Source organism: Pholis gunnellus, assembly GCF_910591455.1.
Source record: "Pholis gunnellus genome assembly, chromosome: 10".
Taxonomy (NCBI): Eukaryota; Metazoa; Chordata; class Actinopteri; order Perciformes; family Pholidae; genus Pholis; species Pholis gunnellus.
The window spans coordinates 8,832,685-8,846,948 of NC_136537.1; the positions used below are offsets into that span (position 1 = coordinate 8,832,685).

General features: G+C 44.7%; 1 protein-coding gene across 1 annotated transcript; it reads left to right on the plus strand.

Moving 5' to 3' along the window:
* Nucleotides 1-11,679: 11,679 nt before the first annotated feature.
* tmsb2 (thymosin beta 2) lies at nt 11,680-13,616 on the plus strand. Its single transcript, XM_079167728.1, has 3 exons — nt 11,680-11,812; nt 12,925-13,029; nt 13,284-13,616. Exons 2-3 carry the CDS (start codon nt 12,930-12,932, stop codon nt 13,319-13,321), a joined length of 138 nt encoding a protein of 45 aa, XP_079023854.1. The 5' UTR covers nt 11,680-11,812; nt 12,925-12,929; the 3' UTR covers nt 13,322-13,616.
* Nucleotides 13,617-14,264: the final 648 nt, after the last annotated feature.

Sequence of the window (14,264 nt, forward strand, 5' to 3'; positions counted from 1 at the left end):
GGAAATCCACGAGACGACGACGCTCTACTTTACCCCGGTGGTTTCAAAACAATTCACACATCCATCCATTCATGTGAATCTGATGACTCTGTTACATGAGTCCCATGTGACCTCCATTATCAAGGTGCAAATCACCCACGTAGCTGAACAGAACACCCAGCAGTCAATGGAGCTGACATCGCGTCTTGATCGAAACAATATACGCCTTTTATTCAGAAGCTACTCTGTGTCGGCGTGTTGCTAAAGCTACTGGTGAGAAGATGATAATCCAAGAAGCCCAGTGTGAGTAATACATCAATAACTTTAAAGGCTTACAACTCACTTTTAGGGATGTACTGAACCAAAACCAATTCTGACACCTCAACTCAGGGACCGAATACTAGTCTGAATATCTCATATGTGGATCTTATGGGAATGCAGCCGGCTGTGACTGAATGTAACTGAGCAATAAATTGTATGATGACATTGACAAAGAAACTCTTTTGAATATGTAGTTAGTACAAGGTAAGGCATTTTTTTTATGTCAGTCTAAGCATGTTCTTAGTATGAAAAATGTATAAGGTCTCCCTTGTCTCACGAACTACCTCAAATTATTGTTGTAACACCAAATAAGAAAAAACAAAATATTCAAAAACTTGATTATGAAACCTGAGAGGAATGAAAGTGACCCATGCTGTGGGTCAAGCATGGACTCACACCTCTCAGCATTGGACACAGCTAATCTGACCAGGTCAAAGATATGTGCACATTCTCAGGCACAGGCGCGGTAAAGTGCACACTCCAACTGCCGCATGCAAACACACACACACACACACACACACACACACACACACACACACACACACACACACACACACACACACACACACAAACCCACACACAGCTTACTCATAGCGTTGGCAAAAGTGCACAGGCATGAGCAGCATTGGCAAAATGACATATTCAAAGGCGTGAAAGAGAGGGAGAGTTAGGCGAGAGTGTGTGTGTGGGTGTGTGGGGGAATATCAACAGATAATTTGTAAACATCTGGGTCCACAATCAGCATCTCCCTCCCTCTACTGTAATTAATTCCCCTGCATCCTCAGTTTCCATCTCCATCCTTTCCCTCTTTCCGTCTTCCATCTTTCCACCAAAAAAATCTGTCCTCTGCTCTCCATCTCTTCTCCATCCTCCTCCCCCTCCTCCTCCTCCTCTTCTTCCTCTTCCCTTTCAATGCACAGAGAGGCCCATATTTCTCCGGTTTGGCTCTAATGAAAACCATCTCAAATGCAGAAACACGCTCGCACAGACACGAACAAAAGCCAACAGGAAGACACAAACACACACACACACACACACACATGGTTTGATGTAAGGTTGGTTTCTAATGCCATCGTCATGGTAACGCTCCCTCGCCTCGTTCGCTTGCACAAGCGAACAGAGCGCAGATCCCAAGAATCCGTGTGGATTCTTATGTAACTCCACAGCCCCACGCACACGCACACAGAGACAGACAGACAGACAGATGGGAGTGAGTCAGTGCTAGACCACATAGTGAGAGCATCTGTCATCAACGGTATACCTTTCACTGTGACAAGAACACTATGTACCGCCGTGTTACTTCAGCCTCATTATGAGAGACACACACACACACACACACACACACACACACACACACACACACACAGTCACATCAGAGGCATCTTTGGTGCTTCGCGACGCAGCGAGAGGTGGAAATAGCTGCTTAACTAGTTATGGCAACACCGCTGGCTCATGTATCAGCATACTAATTACTAGTTTTCCTCCCTGAGGGGCGGTCGTACGCGGAGATGCTGTCGGGTAGGGTGGGGTGGAGGGTGGGGGGGGGGGGGCTGGAGAAATGAGAATGGGGTCAGTAGAGGCATCGCTGTGGATGTAATGAAGTGACTGGTAATTTTCTCGCCCGCAGAGCAACATGGGAGGGAGTTGTGGAGGGAAACAAAACGGGAGATAACGGCATGCGCCGGGCCTATTTATACGCAGCGCATGGGTTTGAGCGCAAAAAGGGATGAGCAAAGGGCAAAGTGTGAAAGCGACCGAGTACACGGCATCCTGTATCAGCTCCTCCGCGGCCCACTTGTTTACCTTGCGGACGGAGCGTTTCGTCTGTTGTTGTTTTTCTCCATCGGCCTCGGCGCGGCTGTGATACATTTGTATGTGTGGTCGGGTGATGCATTGCTCTCGCTGGTGCTTAATACATCAGACGCCCGGTGTGTGTGATTTATAGATGGATCAAAACAGGATGCCAAAGGGGCGAATGGGTTCAGAGAGCTTTGAATCAAGCATCGTGCTAACGGAGTAGGTGAGTTTCTACACGGTTGATCAAAAAGGCCCGAGGTCAGGTTTTTTTTAAGGCCCACAGCTATAAGAGGTTTACTAACCGCAGAAGTAACTTTTCTTTTTCTACGCCTAAGGGTTGCAAAGGTTGCTCATACTTCACATAAAGCAGCATGCAGATTTTCACCAAGGTGTTCATTGTCTACACATGCCAACCTACACCTGCAAGAAGGGGAAGTAAGAATAGCGGCACATTCATAGTGTACCTCAGATGATTTTCAGAGCGCCAACCAATACCATAGACTTCCATTAAAAGTGAGCTGGGCAGCTGTTTTTGTATTCTTATTTAATTACTTGCCCTATCCGTAAAGAGACCCTGATTTTGTTTTACTTTTATATCACCACATTTCTTGACACAGTGCAGCACAGGCAGATTTACAGTTGTGCATTAATAGGTTATGATGGTCCTAATGGGCTACGAGTTCCTAAGAATTCTAACCTTTCCCAAAATCCCACTGTCACACGCTAAATTATAAAGAAAAACCTCCCGTTACCCCTTTTTGTCAAGTATAAATCCAGCTCTATACAGTATAGACATGTCAATGCCACCACCGACAGGTATGTAGCACTTCTGCCGCTGTTTTTCTGTGTATAGCTGTCAAACACAAAATATTAGGTTTTTTGAAGAATCTATAACAAATTATTGCAAACTTTCCTTCTAAACTTGCACATATGTAATGCCTTTAAATGATCGCACATGTCAAAAAGTGTAGCTGCTATATCTTTACATGCCTTTAGATCGTCAACATCTGGACAGCTGCAGTTTCAAACTGCTGCTGCTGTTGTTACTTTTTTCGGCCACTATGTGATGCAGCGTTAGGCTGTTTGAAGGGTATTTACCACCACGGCAAAAATACCTAACTATAGTCGTAGAAAAAGCACCGTCATCCATCCAAATGATGCTGAAACTTTTAACGAGCAGTTGCTCCATCTACGACGTTTGGTAACAGGATCTGAAGTGACACGCGGCGCAGCCTCCGTAGCTTTGTTTCAAGTCGATACGGAGAGGCGAGGTGAGGAGGCGTGGTAATCGGCTCTCGAAATCATCCTGTTTGCGTAAGCGTCCTGGAGGAGCCACGAGCCAATCATCTCTTCCACTCCAAGACAGAGTACGTCTGTTTGTGGCACGGCCTGTGGTGCATGAAATCTGACTGTCAGGCTCTGCTGACACACCTGCCTGCGGACATGCGCCGACGTGATCACACACACACACACACACACACACACACACACACACACACACACACACACACACACACACACCTACACACACACACACACACACACACACACCTACACACACACTGAAGCTGGTAATTGGGCTAATAAAACCAAAGGACAAGAACAGCAAAATCTCACCCCCTGCCTTTGTGTAGTGTGCGAGTGGTTTTCTGCGTCGCAGTTCAAACGCCCTGGCATACTCTCTCGCCCTCCTAAAAGCCAGGCAATTTCCTGTGCGGCCGTTGGAGTGTGACAGCAGCAGGTGCCTAATGGGCAAATCTTAGGAAACAGGGCATTACCCAAATCCAGCAAACTCAATTGTATTAATCCACGGGATTAGCAGCTTTAATTCTCAACACGTTTCCAGTTTTAAAAGTCTTATTTCCTTGCTGAAAACGGGAGCAGCACGTGAGGGGAATATTGAACTAGTTAGGGTAGAGGAGTTTTCCTCCTTGTTCTACTTGAATGACAGGTACGTCGTTCAAATTTCGGTCTACGGCCATGATGATGTATTTTTGATTTAAGCATCGAAAAGAAAAGTCGAGCTGTGGTGGAGATGACCGCACATCTGGGACTCAAATCAGAGACGCCTTTCCGTGTGTTTTCCCCTCCCGCACCTCCTGGTTTACCTGTCAGTTTCATGATGGGCACCGCTCTCGCTAATTAATCCTGCGATCAGTCCCATGTTGATACCAAAGACCCCATTATCTTAACCCGACACTGCACACTGCCCCTATAACACCACTGAAAAACTGACAGTTTTAATCTCCCTCCCCGCCGCCATCCCTCCTGTCTCTCTTACTCTTACACACACGCACACGCACACGCACACCCACACCGCTTTCAAATAAGGGATTTAGATTACAGTGAACAGAGCCAGCTTCATGACGATGAAGTGTGTGTACTCCGAGGGTGAGCCTTATTGGAATTCATATTCATGTTTGTTGACTCCCTTCATATAAACAGGTGGCTGTGCGGAGATAACGTGCAACATATTGTGCCGACGATGATGCACCCGCGCACACACACACACACACGTGTGCTGTGTGTGTGTTCTAATCCTAAAGCAGTCATCGGGACGTTTATTAATCTCTCTATTTCAGAAGAAGCGCGCCGAAGCCTTTCAGGTGTATGAGCAGGGATTCCTGAACAGATGTCAACTCGTATCCACCCAGTGTGAAGCTGCGGCAACAAAACAAAACCGGTTTTGTTTTGTTGCCGTTGCTGCTGGAAGGTGCACAATTAGAAAAGGCTCCATCTCTCTGTTCTCTGTACCCCCCCGGCTCCTATTCTTCTCGATATACCTCCATCATTTTTTAGATGACTCACTCAAGGTCACATGTGTAGTTTGGATGTGGCTGACAGAAAAGATGATTTATTTATTTTTTCCCAAAAGGAGAGAAGAGGAATGGTGGAACTCACGCTTTTATTTCACTCCTCATTGTCAAGGTAACAGGAACCCGACTGTCACCTTATTGATTTGAATTGAGGATGGGGGAGGGGGAGCACAAAGTATGTGTTTGTCTTTTTGCTAAAAGTGTGTGTGTGTGTGTGTGTGTGTGTGTGTGTGTGTGTGTGTGTGTGTGTGTGTGTGTGTGTGTGTGTGTGTGTGTGTGTGTGTGTGTGTGTGTATCTCTCACTCTGTGAGAGTGTTCCTTTCTTTGATCCGGATAACAGATTTTTTTTTGTTATTTTCTTCGTCTCTTCTGCAGATGTCTCAGCTTGACACCACGCCTAACGTGCTGACCTCGCCACTTCACATCCGGTGCCAAGCCGACCTCTGCATTGATTCCTCATTCCAAAGGCTCAGAAACGCAGGCTGGCAGCGCTGACAAAAGCCATTACAATTCATCACGGCCGAATCAAATACACTTCAGACTGTGCTGGAATGATTGAAGGCACTTGTTAAAAGGTGCTTTAAATAAGACTGCCGTCCCATGACAAAACAATATATACCTGCAAATAGGGAGGTTGAATACTCTACTGGCATTTTCAACTCGTCAAAGATATCAGTAAGTGCTGCAGTGTTGTATAAAGGCTGTTGATATTTCCTCTGCTATAGATGGTAGTGTTGGGTCTCCAATTAGTCTGCAACCTTGCTCTATTTCTGTCCATTAAAAGGCCCCCATGGCTGTGCCAGAGAATGGGACATGTTACAGTTTCTTGGTCACCATCGGTCGTTCAGACCGTACGGTATGAATAACTAGATGCTAGAAAGCTGCTATGACTCACTCTGCCCACACAGCTTTTATTTGAATGTTACAGTAAACACTAATAGCCCTCTTACTGTATGGGATCACAAAGGACTACATCATCGTTGGCTGTTGACTGAGGAAAGCATGAGTGCGTCTTCTATTTGGTTTTGGAGAAAGGGAAAATGAAATGCTTTCGGCGCTGTTAAAATAAAGGGAGATGTTCTGTTCTCGCAAAATCATAATTTTGCAAAAATGATGAAAGAATAAAGTAACGTGAATTTTAGTTTTGCCTCAAATACTACCAAAATTCGATCTTTGTTGCCACACGCTGTAAAACAGAACATTTTACAATGTGTTTACATTTTGTACCCTCTGTATTTAGAATTTAGAAACCACCATGGCGACTGGAAAACATGCCACTTTATCTCTACCCTTAACCAAAGAGGTGAGACAAGGGGACAAAACCGTGATTTTAAAAGTGTTTTTTAAGTGGACTAGTTGCCTGACAGCTGAAAGGGTGGCTGTCCCAGCATGGCCGTGAGCTGCTGGCGAATAACTTCCACTCTGCGTTTCTCCTTTCCTCTTTCCCATCAACTTGTTTATGACTTTACAATGCAGATGTCCACAGCTCACACGTCAGACCTCTCTGTTGCCTGTGTTTTTGTGCTGAATGTGTGTAATCTCAGCTCCCTCTTCTGTTCATTTGCATGTCCCTGCGCTTCTGGATTTATTATGCATTCGATGCCAGAGTGCTGGATATATACATGTATATACACACTGGCAACATGACCAAACGGGACAAGCATGCTATGGGAGGGCCGGTGTAGAAAGTTGTGTAGGAATACATTTGAAAAAAATCAACAAATTTCAGATCAGATATTTTAAAAAAACATGTATATTCAAAGAAGAATTCCTAAAATCTGCAAACATATAAGACTCCAAATCTAAAGCATGACCCCCGTAAAAGCCTCTTGTGTCAGCTGGTAATGAGATTCATGATCTAAAAATCCCTCTAGCGCTGCTTCTAGCTGGACTCAAACAACATCACTCAACAAACACGATTATGATTCTTATCTGGAAAACACATCAAACACAGATTCAACGCAGACATGACTGTTATCTGCTCCTGAATTCAGAGTACAAACTGGCCGAACATCTTTTCTCCGTATGAGATCAAAAGCAGAGATGCATCTCAAACTATTACACCGAGCGACCGCTCTGCTCATATTCAGACGGACGCAGAAATCCAAGACGGCCACGGGGGGAGGTAGTCACTGTGCAACAGAAGAGACTGAAATTGAGGCACAAAATGTTCCGAAAACCGAGTAGAACCTCGAGCTGAAAGGTTTAGTCGATCCATCAATGAAGTAGCCAACAAATAGTTTGATAATTGAATCATTATTGAGTCAGAAATGCCAAAGATTCTTTGTTCTTGCTTTGCTAAATGTGAGGATTTGCTCGTTTTCTCTGAATATCTTAATGTTTTGGACTGTTGGTTGGACAAAACGAGACATTGGAAGGCGTCACCTCGGTTAAACAACAGATGCTGACATTCAGCGTGTTTAGCTGCACAGCGATATGTAACTGCTCCTCATAAACTCACTGATATCAAAAACAACTGACAGCGACGGATAATGGTCTTTATTTGCCAAAGTGTATGTAAGCATCGTTATTGTTGCTTCATTTTGTGTGTTGCCTCTAACAACATTTAGTAACTCATTGTCGTTCTAATTGCCAGTGATAACCAACTCTGCAACACAGTCAATTCTGTATTCCTTAAGGCAGGAGATCATTCTTTCAAGACCCTCCCCCTCCAAATTAGTTCATTTCTTTGTGTCGCAAACTCATTTGGTCATTTAATTTGCGTGGATTTAATCGCTCGCACGATCCATTCAATCCTTCAGGTGTGTGCACGCTTAATATATTGCATTTATCCCTGAGTGAAAGTAGAGGAAAACACTAAAAACCGGAGATGAGGGAGGGATGCTCAAAGGGTGACGACGCATGGAGGACATTTACTTTGAAGTGTTAAGCTCTACAAACAAAGCTTAAGCTCACCCTGTAGATATTTCAGGAAGAGTGATCTAATACACACACACACACACACACACACAAACTGATTATGGGCATTAAATGTAGAGATACCTGATAAGATGCATTTCAAACGCGTTTGGTTTTTATAGCAGCCGTCTAATCTTCCATCTATCGCTTTCCTCTCTCTCTGGGTTCCTCATCCCTCATCTCGGCCTCCATCTCCTCTCCCCTCTCTGCTGTTTTCCTCCTCCTCTCTTCATCTCTGTCACCGGCCTCCAGCTGGCTAGGTGAGATAACTCCTCCACGCCGAGATACTCTCAGCTCATCGGCCGGGTGATGGAACGAGGGTCAGCAATCAAACTCTGCATCATTAGTCGAGGCGATCGGGAGCTCTTATCTGGGGCCGGACTGTTCTAACCTGTTCTCCACATCCCACAACTCTCCCGAAACACACTCCAGTCTGGTGTACATTTTTAGTTGATTCCTCTTTGACCGTGGAGTAAGCCAATTTGTTTGATCGATGATGCAGCACTATTACAATGAGTGACAAAGTAAAAAAGATGGAGTCAGAGTTCCTTTGTTCTTCAAACTGGCGGCTTCAAAAGTACGTGAATGTGGTGCGTGATCTCAGCTTCCATCAACTTGGATGATGTAAAACAACTTCACCTGTGTGCAGGTGTCTATTCCTGTTAACATTGAATGCGTCTGAGAGCACAGCTGCGGCTGGCTAACACGAGAACCAGGGCACAAGGAGGGGGAAAAAAGCACGAGGAGCGCGGTGGTAGGAAGATGAGGGTGAATCGTTAACTTGCGACCACTGGCACGCTGAAACTTTGGCATCATGTTTAGATGTATTTACGATTGAACTTTAGTGCGTCTTCACCGACCTGTTTACCTGACATGAACGCAAACCAACACAACAAACAAACCGATCACAGAGCTGCAGTACATGATGCACACTGCATGCTCCTTTTCCATATTCATGAAAGTTAATGTTGCTTCACTTGAAGCTTCGCTGCTGAATTGAAAAACATTTTTCTCCTTCCACTCATTTGAATCGTGTCCTGTTCTCTCTCGGTGTCATGCTAAGCCACTGAACTATCTGGCTTGAAGATCTACTCGCTATTAGCACACAAGTGTGGAAGAAGTGTTTGGGAAAAGTGTGAAGAAATCTTTTTTTTTGTGTTTTTTTTAATCACATTAGTGACATTAGGACTCAAGCTGTTACTTAGTGCTGAGGGATGAGTGCACCCTGGTGGGCGCTCATGGACTCCTGAACACTTTCTTTAATAGTCCTGTGCTGCCATCATGTGTTTACACCATATGTGAGCATGGCTGTGTTCAGTGCGCACTAACAAAGTCTCCCTATATCTTTTGAATATTGCTAAATAAAGTACAGTGACATAGATAGATATTGCAGTTATAGCATTTATCCATCATGAGAAACATCTTCAAATGCACGGACTTGATGCCAGAAAAGTTTTACGGGTCTATTACCGTCCACCAGCAACCAGCGGTCTGTCTGACTGATTCTGATAGGTCATTCGGCTGCTATATTTGACCTTTGTCCGTGTGCATCTTGTCTCCAAGCTTCAAATATGATAACATTTCAAACAGAAAGGTTAATAAGAGGGCTCAGGCAAATGTAGAGAAGGTCAAAGATGCCCCCCCCACACACACACACACACACAGCATCCCAAAGAAACAAACAACTCAGTAGAAACGCATCTGAAAGGCTGAATCAGTGCGTGGTTTGAAGAGCACCGACTCATAATGAGCTGCACTGGGCAATCACAAAGGTGAGTCTGGGTTGTGTGTGTGTTGCATTCAGCAAACTTCATGTGGAGTGACAGTGAAACAAGGCTGCGTGTTGTTGTTATTAATTGTGATTGAATGTGTGAAGTCCACACATGCACACCAGCTCTTGTTAAAGGAAGCAGTTCCACATTTCGGCCAGCAGGTGGTGGTGCAGCCTGCTTACAGAGCACTCAGAGGCCTGTGCGGTGTGTGTGTGGGTGTGTGTGTGTGTGAGTGACCACGTTGTGATCCAGCAATATGATGTCACACATTAACAGGGCGCTTACCAGGACCCGCTCGCTTGGCTCATTGTGTCATTTCCCAGGTTGAGGTCGCGTTGACTCATCGCCGCTGTGCTATTCTGAGATGAGCCGTCTGCTCTGCATCGGCAGGCCTTAACTGTAACCCTCTGGCAATGTTAAAGAGTAAAGACACAGCAGGTCTCATGACGAGCCCTGCGAGTCATGGCTGTATTTGGGCCCTGATGTGATCAAGAGCTGCTTGATCAACCGCAGAATAAAAGATGTGACGATGTTGAAAATGAACAGCTCAGATGCAGACAATAAACAGCTAAAACATGTGTAAAATAAGTTGCACCACAATAGTAAAAACAGCATATGAGTACATGTAGGGTTAGCACTAAGACATTTTCATTTGAGAAGTGACTTTAAAAATGACTTGGTTGATTCTGAAAATACTGTTGTTGATTCATTTTCTGTTGATCGACTAATCAAGTTTCAGCTCTAAATGTGTGTGATCAGTGACTCAGTCACGATCAATGCTTGTTCATTGAGGTTTATTGTACATGTATTGCATTATTAAATGTATTGTATTATGTGTGCGTTTTATATGTATTTTCACCTACATTTTTTGAGTTTTGTGTGGTTTTATATGTATTTTCATGTAGAGCTTTGCGTATTTCTATAAAGGCCCTACTAAGCATGGTCATTGAAAACTAGCTCGGGCTATAAATGCTGTGGCATGTGGCACTGGTCCATGCTATATACGTGCCCGTATAAATATAAACATTACATATATATAAATAGGGCTTTCTACATTGCTTTGACCAATGCAAGGAGTGGAATGAACTGTTAACTTAAATTCTCGAAAATACTCACAATTTCAGGTATAAAGAAACAGTCACAGTTCCCATGGAGCCGTGCTATTAGCCAGATGAGTTTTAGGGGAAAGGTATCATTGTGTGTGTTTTGTACATTTTTTCTTATGCTTTGTGTCCGTCTAAGGATGATTATTGCAAATTATGTTGGACTATAAATGCTGTGGTACGTGGCACTGGTCCGTGCCATATACTTGTCCCTCTAAAAATAAACCCTACATGAAAGATCTGTAATATGAAAATATGTCCCTATAAAAAGAAACTCATTAGATGACTTGCAATCTTATTATAGATACTCATATCTCTGACACATTCTCAGTATGTAACGGATACTATAAAAGTAAAGGAGCACAATAAAAGTACTTGTAAGTTCTTATTGGTCAGTCACTAATAGGGAAGATTGGCGGCTCCAGTCCGCATGTCCAAGTATCCTTGGGCAAGATACCGAACCCCAAATTGCTCCTGAAGGCTGTGCCATCCATCGGTGTTTGAATGAGCATTAGATTAGATACCGATGAGCACTTTGACCACCTTTTATGGTCACCCCTGCCATTAGCGTATCAATGTGTGTGTGTGTGTGTGTGTGAAAATGAATTGTAAAGCCCGTTGAGTGGTCGGTAAATGCAAGACCTATTACTACTCATTTAGCTCATCATGACTGGCTAGAAGTAGGCAACATCCTCTTTCTACCATCTCTGACCTACTCAGCAAAAAAACGCTGTATAATCGACCTATAATAAGCACGATGTAATACCTAAATGATTTATCATAATCCATCTCAGATGAACACGAACAGCACATCTGCTTCCAATAAGGGGTTGGTTTCCTCAAGTCTTTTCCCTCGAGAACATTAATATTGATGTCATGGAGGAAGGCTGACCAAACACACTCTCTCTCTCCCTCCCTCCCTCCCTCTCTCTCTCTCTCCCCCTCCCTCCCTCTTATACCCACACCCTAGATGCAGGCAGGCGTGCACACACCGGCAGATTCATTCAGCTTCCGCATCGCTCTGCCTTCTCCATCTCTGTGTCTCTATCCCTCCCTGCTCTCTCTTCCGCCGGTGGATTTTAGCGCACTGCTGTGTTGAACACCGGTAAGAACGAACCCATCTCGCCGTCAGTGTGTTTCTCAGTGTCTCTGTGTCTGTGTGTCTCTGTTCTGGCTCTGTTTTACTGGAGCCACACAAAGGAATTGGGGTGTGGCTGGGTGAGTGGAGGCTGACTGCTGACGGCAGCTGTGAAATGAGGTGGAAGAGGGATGTTGAGGAGGATGACGATGGTGCTGATAAGGGAACAATAGAGCAAATGTTTGAATAATTGTGTTTACTGACGAGTTGGAAAAAAGGTGAGGTTACGACTGCTGCTGTTGATATCCAGACTCAGCAGGGCTGGATAGAGACACCATTTGCAGCTAGAGGGTAATCGACAAATGATTCGGTGAACCTCGTTTCAAGAAAGTGAAATATTTCAAATTCTGGCCATGTGCCCAGCATGTCTACTTGCTATGTCAAACCCATTCAATCAGGCCCCATTCAAATTCAGACTAGCGAGGATGATTTTACAGTGGCTTGGGGGCTAGTGGGCTTGTCACATTTCCACAGCAGTCTCTGACAGAGCAGTGGTCCAAACAGGCGTGACCGGGCCAGACTGCGCGGGACGGATTAGTCAGACCTGAGGCTAGGTCGAAGGAATATGACTGCAGTGCCTGGATCCACGAGGCTGCAGGGGTGGATGCAGAGGCAGAGAGAGGAGAGAGAGAGAGAGAGAGAGAGAGAGAGAGAGAGAGAGGGGATGCGTAGGAAGAGAACAAAGACCTCAGCCTCGGAGAGGGAAAGGCAAAGACAAAGGGAGGAACAGGGAGCGATGTTAAAAATAGGCACATGTTAGTGGGCATTTTTGGAGAGGGGAATATCAAGACGGAGCATGTGTGAGGCAGCGACCACGCACGGGCATCCATGTGGGGGCATGGCTGAGTCGCACATGTCGTAGCCACTCCCTTTATGTGCGGTCGGTTACAAAGATTATCTTCGACGGCAGACCAAGCCGTCAAGATTCAAGGCAGGTGAAAACATTGGTCCTACACTACGGAATATGTCCAATGCAATAGATTTGTGTCCATCATGTAACGCCGCATTATCAGCGCGATGGCTGACGGGAAAGGTCAAACTTGTGTGTGCTCAGGTGTTCTTCTCATCTTCTTTCACAGCCAAAATGTCCGACAAGCCTGACCTGACCGAGATCGCCCGTTTCGACAAGACAAAGCTGAAGAAGACGGAGACAAAAGAGAAAAACCCTCTGCCCACCAAAGAGAGTGAGTGCCCCTTGCGTCTGTTTCTCTGTGTGTTTCTATAGGCGGCGCTGAAGCCTCCACCCCCGCCCTGCAACAATTTTTCCTGTCAGCAGCTACTCATCACCTCCACTGCTGACAAACAACTACATGATCAGCTAGCAGAGCAGCAGCAAAAATAATTCGCTGCAACATCAGCACATCATTGATATACATTAAATCCTGTGCACCAAACACAAGCCTGCTGACTTAAACCATCTTCCTCTTCTCTTCCTCAGCCATCGAGCAAGAGAGGAAAGGCGATGCCACACCTTGACTCCTGAGCACATGAAGAAAAAGACGCTGAGATGCCGCAGCAAAAAAGCACTTTCTTTTGATTATCACAGTATTTCAATCTCTTACTTTTGTCTTGGGATGAGGGTGCTCTTGAGCTCCCTGGGGTTGCCGTAAAGGGGTATGTGGCATCCCCACATGGGAATGCTCTCTTACCACTTTAAAAAAACGTTAGCCTGGGTGTCTGTCTCGCACTGTTAGCCTATAGCTAACATGTCTCCAATATTGCCAAACTGGGGAGTGGTGTAGTGATGTAGCCCAGAGAGATAGACAGGCATCCAGGCTATGGGGGTGGAGGTGGGGGTGGGGGGACTACAGTCATGGGAGCACTCGGAGTCTAATCATGTGGGATGTTTTCTTAACTTTTTACTTTTCTTTATGAAATAAATACGAAGACATGGAACCAGTCAGCCCTCTGTGCATGTTGCTGTCTCTTTTGTGTCCATGTGCAGATTCTTAGACACTCATGAGGCATGGACTCATCGTGCACGGCCATGGAACAACTACACATTACAATAAAAAGGATTTTTATAGACTGCTTGCAATTGGCCTGTGCAGAGTACAATTAAGTAATTCACACCTCATGAGTGCATATTTATAGCCATAGTTCAATGCACAAACAGGGGCCATGTTCCTGTGTAGTTTACCGAAAGAAACATTTAAGAACACAGGCTGGCGACTCGCTTTTTTAAACCGTAATTATAATGGTAATGTACTCCAAGTGCTAATATTACACAAATCATCATACTAACATATTAATACATTTATGACAAAAGTCAACTCCTTATTATGAGAACTTGTTTGATCCTCTCCTTTAAATTGGCTCAACAAGGCAGCTAGTCTGCTAGTTTTTAAAGCTAGCTTAGATTGTGAGTTTTTGTTTGGCATTAGAGCTTAAAACATTATTTGATAAATGGACATACAAT

What these genes read in the sequence shown, in the direction of transcription:
- tmsb2 (XM_079167728.1), top strand. Translation starts at nt 12,930, where the DNA reads ATGTCCGACAAGCCTGACCTGACCGAGATCGCCCGTTTCGACAAGACA. An exon ending in CCCTCTGCCCACCAAAGAGA is followed by an intron (nt 13,030 to 13,283) that starts GTGAGTGCCCCT and finishes TCTCTTCCTCAG; the next exon opens with CCATCGAGCAAGAGAGGAAA.